Source organism: Acomys minous (genome assembly GCF_964271855.1).
Source record: "Acomys minous genome assembly, chromosome: 2".
NCBI classification, from domain to species: Eukaryota; Metazoa; Chordata; class Mammalia; order Rodentia; family Muridae; genus Acomys; species Acomys minous.
In genome coordinates this window covers 147,318,510-147,329,086 of record NC_140484.1, presented here as the reverse complement: position 1 = coordinate 147,329,086, position 10,577 = coordinate 147,318,510, and the positions used below count along the sequence as shown (strand labels likewise).

At 49.1% G+C, this 10,577-nt stretch overlaps 1 protein-coding gene across 1 annotated transcript in view; it reads right to left on the bottom strand.

Moving 5' to 3' along the window:
* Positions 1 to 523: 523 nt before the first annotated feature.
* XYLT1 (xylosyltransferase 1) overlaps positions 524 to 10,577 on the bottom strand; it is a 294,773-nt gene continuing 284,719 nt past the window's right edge. The window contains exon 12 of the mRNA XM_084774200.1: positions 524 to 6,938. Within this exon, the coding sequence (XP_084630326.1) occupies positions 6,616 to 6,938 (323 nt within the window). The 3' untranslated portion in view covers positions 524 to 6,615. The remainder of the gene's footprint in view (positions 6,939 to 10,577) is intronic.

Below are 10,577 nucleotides of genomic sequence, written 5' to 3'. Positions count from 1 at the left end.
TAATTTGAAGTATTTGAACTGAGCAGGGAACAATGGAAGGAGAAGAGGCTCATATGGGAGGTTGGATGGGACCGGACTAGATATGTCCTAAGCCCATTTCTCCAGCGTCCCATGTGGTTGCAGGGAAGGGTAAGGCAGTCTGGGGCATGTAGACCAGCCGTGTGCTGAAGAGGGCAAGACATCAGGCTTGCTAGATGTCCATCTAGGGCCGAGGTTCTAGGTGGATATTAAGGCTGGTATTTTAACAGGGCAGCTCCTCATTCCTATTCTCTGCAAATAAGTGTTTAAAATTATATCCTTTTACTCTAGCGAGAGGAAACATTTCCAGGAGGGTGCTGTAATTATCCTTGACGGGGAGGTGGGTCCTCATGTCCAAACTCATGTCTATGGTCTCAGCATCCTTTCAGTTGGTGTTAATTTCAAGAGTACTCCAGCTGAGACAGAAAATTATGTACTACCAGCTGACACGGCACAGGGCAAGGAAGAGAATGAAAGGTTGTGTCAGGGTGCTGAAACTGTTAAAAAAAACACGAAATGAGATTTGATAGAGACCTTTTTTTTTTTTATTTTAAAATTCTGCATCTGAAAACACAGTATGGCAGAAAGCATCTATGTACACCTGTGGTGTTTTTGGTATAATACAGCATTTAATAATCCACTGTTTTCTGTGAAAAAAAACCTTGCTTTGTTGGACAGAAACAAATTCCCCTAGACAGAAATACAGCTAAGGCACAAGTTTGTTGTCGTTTTCTGCTAAATGAGAAGACAGGAGAGAGGGAGATATGGGTGGTAACACAATTGTGAGAATGGAATCTACCTGGATGAAAAGTATTCAGATGATTAGAACTTTGATTATTGGTCAATTTCAGATAGTTTAATATTTCTTAAAATACTCCTTTAAATAAATAGCAAAATATCTACATCTCTCAGCATGTGCCATGTGAATTCTCTTATTTTTTTAAACTTTTATTTACAGATTCTCTTTTTTAAAATCATTACATTACAAAATATTTCTGTACAGTTTTATGCATATTATGATCTATAACAAAATAGTTATTTTTAAAAACTATATCACCACGTGTCTTTGAAAACAAAGAAGGAGGCAGTAATAACTTATCTCGAGGCCTCTAAAACAAACATCTGGACAAATGCTACTGACAACACAAGAGTCTCTCTGTTTTGTTTTTTGTTTTTGTTTTCCTTTTTAAAAGAAAAGATGGATAAAGACAATTGCTCTCAATACCAGCAAATTTCCTATGAAAACCCTGGGGTTGTCTTTGGCCTCCATCAGCACTGGAGTGACAGAAGGGTTCAAGGTGGAGTCTGGAGGAAGGAGTGGGCCATCCCTTCAGGAACGCGACCCGTCCACTGGGAATATTTAATGCCGTTACTTTCCAGGCAAGAAAGATGAAGAAATAAACCGAGAAACACTTCTGATTTACCCTTGAATAAAGTACCTAAAGTCACTGGGTCTTGGGGGAGGGGGGTAACAGGAAAGCTGTAGGGAGCATCCTGCTGGTGATGCCAGCAACTGCCAGGGCAACGTGTTCAGGAGAGTGCCTGAGAACTGCACAAGCACCCGAGACTTCATTTTGCCCATAGGAAAAAAAAATATGAGAACATTTTTCTTACAGACCACATTCAAGCCATTCCTAGTGCATCTGCAGACTGCAGACTGGCAGCCCCTCTGCTCAGGAGGCTGCCACACACGCAGGCTCCAAGATGCTCTCTCTTCTGTGATGGGCGAGGGAAGCTGGAGGGGAGGATGTCAGCTTTCCAAAAATAATTTTAAGGCCACATTTCAAAAAGGAGAAACCTAAGGCTTTTTGGAAGGGTGGGGATGGAGGCGGGAGGTAGGAGAAAAATGCAGAAAGGAGAAAATGGCGCTAGGAGTGCGGGCCGGGTGGGTGTGGGGAGGAGGAGGAGGACGCAGTGCCTGCTTCCTGGTGATGTCTGCAGGCTGAGGCTGTGAGAATATTCCCAGCCAAGTGAGGGGGAGGAGAGAGGCCACTTTCTCCCTGTGTGGGGCTTGGCAAGGACAGAACCAAAGACAACAGTGGGACAGACACAGGTGGTGGGTGACAGCCCTCCTCAGTCTTAAGAAGGTGCAGTAGAGTATCTTGTTCTTAAGGGTAAAAAACACACACACTGGTAGAGAAAGGAGGAGAAAGAGATAGGGAGTAGGGGAGACAGCGAGGGCGAGAGACAGAGAGACAGAGAGAGACAGAGACAGAGAGAGAATGAGTGAATTTGCATAGATTGTACATTCAGCTCCAGCACAGCCACCTTCATTCTACCCCATCCCCAGGTAAACTTCTCAGCAGACATTGAGGTAGCGCCTGGGGTTGACCCTTGGGCAAAATAAGGTAACTGAGGCAAAAGCAAAGAAGACTCCCTGTGAGCCAGCACAGCTCCTTGTGAACCTTCCAGCAAGATGGCGGCAGGGCGGCTCAGATGCAGACTCTGGAGTGGGTCCTAGTGCTCGCCAGGCTCATGTCGTGGATGGCGCGCCATTGCTACCTCTGTTTGCTTTGATTGGGATGCCAGAAGGTGGAGACCTGGGCAGACTAGCTCCTCGTGTGTCTGAGGCAGCACTCCAGATGCCAGGTCACATTTTCCCCTCATCAGCACAAACCAGAGGAGCCAACGAGCCAGCCCTCTTGAGGAAGACAGGCTGTCTGAGAAGGGAACAGTTAAGCCGAAACCTGGAGTCCACCACAGCTGAGCGGGAGCTGCTCTTTTTGCACTGTTAACCCTGGCTCTCTCCCTCCCTCCCACCTAAACTCTCTCCCTCATTTAAACCATCATCCAGAAAGAAGAGTCTGCCTGAGCACAACTATGGAACTTTACTGCCTATATCTTAAAAAAAAAAGGGGGGGGGGGAAGACAAAGCAACCAATACTGAAAAACTAGATATCCTATTAAACAAAACCCCAAACAAATAGGGACTGGGTGTCTGGCTTCCTTTAGCATCTAGAAGACTCCACTGCAGTGAGCTTGGCGGTCTTTCATGCTTTGACAGGCTAGGACCTGAGCCACAGCTGCCCTTCTTACTGGAGGGGTCACGTGCATGCCGGTAAGGCCATACTCCCTGCCACTGCTGTTTGCCTTTCGTCCATGTTTTTACCCATCTATGCTCTTGTTCTGGACCGCAGTGTATGTTTGCATGGCCCCCTTCAATAGAGTTTCTCTGGCCTGGCAGGTCTTCTGAAAGTGCTCAAGCTGACTGCGTTGACAGTAGTTTCCAGTCTATCAGGAACTGCTGATCTGAACCCTCATGAACCTGGTTGTAAATGTTTTCTTCCTCATACTCTACACTTTGTGGCCATTGGTTGCTCCTCTCTGATATGAAACGTCTTAGGAGAGAGGTCACAGCTTCAATCAACTTCCTCTCATGTATCTGAAAAGCAGACAACCAGAAGGGGGTATGTTTTGTGAACACCCAAGCATATACCCAGATTCCTTAGGAGTGTGTGTCCATGTGTGTACATGTGTGTGCATGAGTGTGAGCATGCATGCATGCATGTCTCTCTCTCTCTGTGTATGTATGCATATATTTGTGTAGCCCTGCTTATACCCTCTAAACTTACTTTAAACTAAAAAAGTTAAACCAACAATTAGAAATGAAACCAGGAGGCCTCCACACCTATCTCCACCAGAAAGGCCCTTGCGGGAGGGAAAAGGGAGTGCGTTGTTAAAGCAAGGGGGGATGGGAGTTGCCCCCTTCCTTTTCGGAGACTCACAGCCTCCTGCACAGCCTGGGAAGTGGGCTTTGGGAGGAGTAGCTATCGAATGGCATGGAGAGGGGCTATCTGAAATAACTTTTCTCCCCATAAGGGCTACCCAACTTTCCTCCCAGCCTTCCAGACGCTCCAGGACGCAGTTGGCAGCTAAGCTTCCTGTCTCTGCAGACTTTAAGCTTCACAGAAATGATGTTCAGTCCTTCCAAAGCCCGCAGGCAGCCACCTCCCAAGGCTGTTGATTCATCAATGGCCTCCAACAAATACATTGTTTTCAGGCAGGAAGACACCAAGAAATAAGGAGCTATGTCATTTTCCATAGGAAAATATCCTTTCTTCAATTATGCTGAACTTGTTTTAAATCCCCCCGCCCCGTGTTTATTTTTTTTTTTTTAAAGTAAATGCAAGATTATTCTCTGGGTCCAAAAGCAGAGGAAAGAAATACCCCCAAATTAGTTGTGGTGAGTGAAGAAGGAGCTCAAGGGGCGCAAGGTGGCCCCAAAGTAAGTCCGCCCCAGGGTTCCCAAGTAGTTCCAGCAAGAAAGCCCTCATCGAGTGCCACTGAGTCAGGACAGGCCTCGGCTCAGAATCTGCGGCTCCCAGGGTAAATGGGCAGCTTCCGAACAGATTATGCCAGTCTCTAGAACAAGAGGGGTGAAGAATTCCTAGAGGTTCCAGAGTCCCAGGGAAGCTTAGAGCAAGGCAAAGGCCAGAGGCATTGAGAGAAAAATCCTATGGGTTTTTAGAGGAGACCACCTGCCAGCCCCAGGACCAGCACAGACGGTTGTCACCCCTGAACTCCCCTGGCTGGGTGTGACCCCACCCCTCCTCCTAAGATCAACAGCTCTTGGAAGGAGCCTGCTTTTCTCTGCTGCTCATAGCTCATGCTCAGGAGAGGCCAGGCGAGGAGTAATTAGGTGGACCTAGGGTTCTACACTCAGCCCACTTCTCCCTCCCCCAAGCCACGAGTCCATTACATCCTCATCTGCAACTCAGGGGGCAGGTAATTGGCGGCGGGGGTGGGGTGGGGGGTGGCTCAGGTATGCCAACACCTTGAATCTAGAGGGACAGATGAGACCAACATCCTGGGTGAGCAAAAGGGAGGTTCCAGCCATCTGAACAGGTCTACTTCCTGACAGTGGGCGGCGCTGGTTGAAACTGTGCCACAGTGTCTAACACTCCTGCTTTTTTCTAAGAACCAGAAGGATGTAGGATAGACATCGAGAGACAGAAACGGTGAGGATGAGAGAAGAAGACAGGCAAAGCAGGGGAGGGGGGGAGGGGAGCCTTTTGTGAATAAAGGCAATTTCAGTTAGTAAGATAACATAATTGACAAGCTGCAAAAAACAGCACCTACTAATTAGTCATTGACTAAAACACATAAATAATAAATATCAAGGGTCCCTCTCTGTGCCCACTGTGCTAGGTGGGGAAGGGGGCTGCACACTAGATGTGTCGTCAAGGTGGACTTAAGTAGCTTATCCATTCTGGGAGAGACACAAGGATGGGTGAAAGTTTTCCCAGAGGACCCTGTCTTTTGGAGGACTCAAGGAGAAAGGGGGTGCTCTTCCTCTGTGCCCACCAAATACTCATGGCAAGAAAACCCTTGGGTTTCTGGTAACTCAGGCAATATGAATAACACTATTTATTTTCTTGAATCACCTTCCCACTTTCGAAACTCAACCTTCCTTTTATGCGGTGTGGCCAGACCGAGCCTGTTGGCACCCTGTGCAAGGAAGGATATGGAATTAAGGACCCAATCTGAAGTGTTTTTTCTTGTGGGTGGGAAGCCTGATCCATGCAGTTTGGTCACAGCCAACAGCACCAAGTGCACACAGTTCACAAGGTTTTGGGGGCACCTGACCTCAGAACATGAGGGGTGTTACTGTGCAGCCACCCAGCTCAGAATCCCCGGTCCACGGAATCCCTGTTTGAGATCAGAACCCTGGGTCTGCACTGCTCCCACTCTCAAGTACCGAAGAGGCCGCAGTAGCTGTCTCCCAGGGACAAGGCAGGAGACTTGAAGCTCAGGCTCTGTGCGCTTTACCCTGCTCCTGCTATCATTTGTGACAGCCCTGGAAGAGGCTGACCTAGACAGATGGCGAATTGGCAGTCACGTGTCTGGGGGGACCTCAGCTGTTTCACTTCAAAAGGATTTCGTGAACCTCTGGGTTTCAGAGAAAACGGCTCACTGAGCAGCAACAGGAACCTTGGAATTCTCCCCCATCTCCGTCTCTCCGGGAAGGCCGGGAGCATGGCCGTCAGCAGCTTGCTACGTCGTTTAGCATGGGCACAAGGTTTCCCAGCCACAGAAATAAAGAGAGAAATGCAAGGGCCGGGGTGGAGATCCCACCCCTGGTCAGGGCAGTGCTTGTCAAACTGGCTTGAACAGAGCCCTTGGGTTCAGAAGAGGTACCTTAGAGATGCCCTTGGTACAGGACCACCTGCTGGGCTGAGTTTCCATGAGGAACCTCACACACCTCAGCTTCAACCAGAGCAGCCTGGATTTCATCCGGATCTTGCACCTTCATCTCCAACTGTGCTGAGTAAACAAAGTTCTGCTGCTCAAAATAAAGTTTAAAACTCACTTGTGTGTGTGGGGAGGGGTGGGGGGGCAGGGAGGCAAGTGCAGGCCATCGGAGGGGGAGGACAGGACCCTAGAGGACTGAGAAGCAAGCAGAAGAGGGGAGACCGCTGTGGCCCTGGGACTGAGTTACCTACTTCAGCTTGGCAAACGCAGGCTGACTCTTTTCTGGCCTCCAAACCCTCTCTCCATCCTTCTGCAGTCAGCAGAGGTCCTTGTACAAAAGGCATCCCCTCCAATACAAGGTTAGAGGCCGGAGTTTGAGGCTACAGAGGTCCCATGTGGCCACTGCTACCTGAGTCGGCCATCGGGCTTGACTGCACCCAGCTCTGACTTGGGGTCAGGGCTGAAGGAGCTCCAGGCTGTCTGGCTGCAGGTCTGCATGACGGGGCAGGCGGTGGGGCCCGTGGCACAGACGTCCATGGCAGTCCAAGTCCCAGCCACCAGCGAGTCCAGCCAGGCGTCTAGCGCTGTGCCGGTGGAGGCTGCGTTCCTCCGGGCCTGCTCCACTTGGGAAGGACTGATGGGCAGGCTGAGAACTGGGTTCAGGCTCTGGAAACTCTGCTCCATGTAGGCACTGCGCGGTGGCCCATTGTGCAGCTTCAATGCCTCCTCTGAAAGCCAAAGGGAACAGTTATGTATTTGGAAGGAAAAAAAAATGTCATCTACCAGGTCTCTAGTTACTGTGAACCAAAGCAGCAAGGCATACTGGACCTTGGCTCACTGAACTCACTTGACCAACTCATGTTGCAGTGCATGGCACACTGACTTACTGACACACTTATGAGCATCTTCAGTGGTCCAGACATGTACTGATTCAACAATACATTCTTTAGAAATTTATTAGTTTTACTTATGTGTAGTGTGTGTGTGTGTGTGTGTGTGTGTGTGTGTGTGTGTGTGTGCCCGCGCGCGCGTGCTTGTGCGTGTGCATAGGTCTTCTTCCCTAAGACAAGTGCCTTTACTCACTAAGCTATCTTTTTTTTTTTCAAGACAGGGTTTCTCTGTGTATCCTTGGCTGTCCTAGACTTGCTTCGTAGACCAGGCTGGCCTCGAACTCACAGGGATCCGCCTGCCTCTGCTTCCCGAGTGCTGGGAGTAAAAGCATGAGCCACTACGCCTGGCTCCCACTGAGGCATCTTAATAGCCCTAGGCTTTATTATTATTTTTGACACAGGTCCTTTACTGAATCCACATCACATCTGCCCAGTTAGGCTGTTTGGTGGTGGAACTCCGGGTACCTGCCTGTTTGACACCAACCCCCACTCCACCCCACTGTGGCCACAGGTGTGTGTCGCCACACCTGACATCTTATGTGGGTGCTGAGGATGCAAACTCAGGTCCCCACAATTGACGACAAGCATGTTACAGACTCCTCCTCCCCAGTTACCTCCCCAGTCTCTCAACACTTAATTTTTCAGCATCTACTTTGCACCGAACCCCTCTGATCTGAAAGGCGATCTGTGACTTATTTCTTGGACAGAGATTCGCTAAACGGAAGCGACTAGCTTCTGTTCTGGATGGTGGGATGAACCAGACAGCCAGAGAGGTGGCGCTCCAGTGGCCTCCAAGCACAGCAGCTTCAGAGTGGACAGAGCTTGGCAACAAGAAAGAAAGAAACAAGTGCGTAACAAAGGCCGTCCCAAGCAGTGATGAACGCCATGGAGTTGGTAAACGGAACTGAGCCCAGCACCTTCTGGGCCTTCAGCCAGAGGCAGCCCACCCTCTGTTTTTATAAAGTTTCATAGGAACACAGTTCTGCCTGCTTGCTGACATATTTTCCACAACTGCTCTGGTTCTCTAGCGGAGCTGTGTAGTGGAGACAGAGGCAGCATTTTCTCTGAAAAGATGAAAATATTCACTTCGTATCAATTATGGGAAATGTTCACTGGGCTCTGACTTAAGAGAGCAGTCTGGGATGGGCAGGGAAGGCTTTCCCGAGGAGGTGACATTTGAATGAAGTGTTGGTTGCTATGTATAAGGTCAGAGGGGGAGAATTCCAGGTACAGGTAACAGGAACTGCGAAACCTCGCTTCTACTGAATTGCACAGGTAAGGGAGTTGGAGCCAATGTGAACTCAAGTTTGTTGGCTTCAGGGAGCAGCTCAAGTGACTGCCATGGGTGCTGGAGAAGCTGCAGGTTCCTGCTTCCTGGCAGCCCGGTCCAAAGCATGGCACACGGACTCAGCACTGCAGAGAGGTCCTTGGAAGCATGTACTGTGGGCCAGGGTGGGGGTGGGGCACCTTCCTAACGGCTCTGGCTTGTTAACCACCTCTTGGTCAAAAGCCTTTCTGCCTGTGAGCTCTCAGTGCCCAAATCCCACACACAAGGTTTGTGACTCCTGACTTGTGCCCCAGTTTCCTCTCTGATAAAATGGGCCCCCCATCTTATCAATGAGCCCCCACCCCCTCATGCTGTCCCTCCCACGTAACTCTGAGGGCATTGCATTGACTTTACAGAGTTCTGCCGACGGTGCTGAAGGTAAGTTCTGCACTGTTATTGTTGGGTCTTATTACGTCAGGATCCCTCCTACTAAAAAAAACTATAGGGATGGTTTTTATGGTGTTCATTTGATAGGTGAGGGAGGAGATGCTAGTCAGTTCAATCCAGAGAGAGCCAACTCCGAAGCACCTGCCACGGTGCTCTGCGCAGGTTCAACAAGAAGTCCACGGCAACAGCGGGACTGCCGTCTCTTCATCTTGGCAACAGCATTTCTAAAGCTTGTTGTCCCCAAATAACAAGTGTGGACACTTAACCCGGCAGCGCTTAGTAAGACTTACAGGATGCTTGGCTACAAAGTTCACATAGTTTGTGACCAAAGCAAGGCACACCCAAGAGGACTGTTGAGTCTCCCTAGGGCTAAAAGGAGGAACATAGAAATTCTAAGAGTTTGGGAATGAAGGAGATTAACAAGATGTTTCCTACTTAAAGAGGTTCTTACTCTTGGTCAAATGAAATTTCAACAAGTCATATTTTTGGCCATAGCCAGAATACTGGAAGACAGCGTCGGTAGCACCAGCACTAGGGACTGGGAGAACAGGGACTTCTGTCTTTGATGCGTGCCCTAATTTCTCTGTGTCTCTTTGTGCTTCTACCCTGCAGAGGTGGGAGGAGGCGACTGAGAGATGCCCAGGCTGACAAAAGGAAGGACAATTCAAAGCAAAAGGAACAGCTAAGAGACATTGAAATGTTGGGAGCAAAATACTGTGGTTGATGCAGAGGAAAAAAAGAAAACATACCACTTTATAAGAAACGAGGCTAATGTGGGATGTAGCATTATGGCACCAGCTCGGATGCTCGCCTCCATAATTAAATTTTCCTCAATTCCACCTCATCAGATTTCTTGAGATTACCAGGGACGCATCAATAGCAAATTACTCAAGATGAATCATTTCACAAATTGCATTACTCCCACCCCAGTGTTCCTTGTCTCATTAACAAATATAATTACTGCCAACAGGGGAACGGCTTCCCTGGTATAAAACTGACCCCAAGGCCCTTCTGGGAATGGTGGGAACAGCTCCCGTCTCCAGGGAAAACACAGAAGGAAATGTTCCACCAGCAGGGTCCTGTGTTCCGTTCCTGGTGTTGGTAGGTCAGAGCACCCTGTGTGCTGTCCCACAGCTGTACCCGAGGCAGGGAGAATGCGAGATTCTCACCTCTCTCCTTTACCCTTGGCTTTCAGACCTTTAAGAATGTGACACTTTCTTAAGTGTCCCCGTGAAGGGACACTTGAAGATGTTAAGTAGGTGGGTTCTGCCTTGGCTAATTGTGGAGCAGGGGCCCAGACTTCAATCTCACAAAAATGCCAGGTGTCTAGGTATTGGCTTGTTCGGTACAAAGACTTAGCAGAAGCTGCCAGAACTCATGCCAAAACCCTATTTTTGGGGGATTGCAGGCACGCATCACACATCTATGTCTTTGTGGCCTGTGTTATCAGTATAGCACATGGTAGCTGCCAAGAATGCTTTCCATTAAGCAGGACTGTCATGTGTATCTAGCTCCTGGGCTTGAATTATGTAACATGCAGACGGACAGCCAGATACAGATCTCTCTCTATATCTCAGGGATGTTCCTGGAGGAAAACTCCGTGTGTGTGTGTGTGTGTGTGTGTGTGTGTGTGTGCGCGCGCGCGCGCGCGCGCGCGCGTGCGCGTGTGTGTGCATGCGTGTGTTGGCCATGCCTACATTGCTCTTCTTGTTGTCATCACCCCTCAAGCAACACGCCACAGCTATGTGTATACGTTCATATTG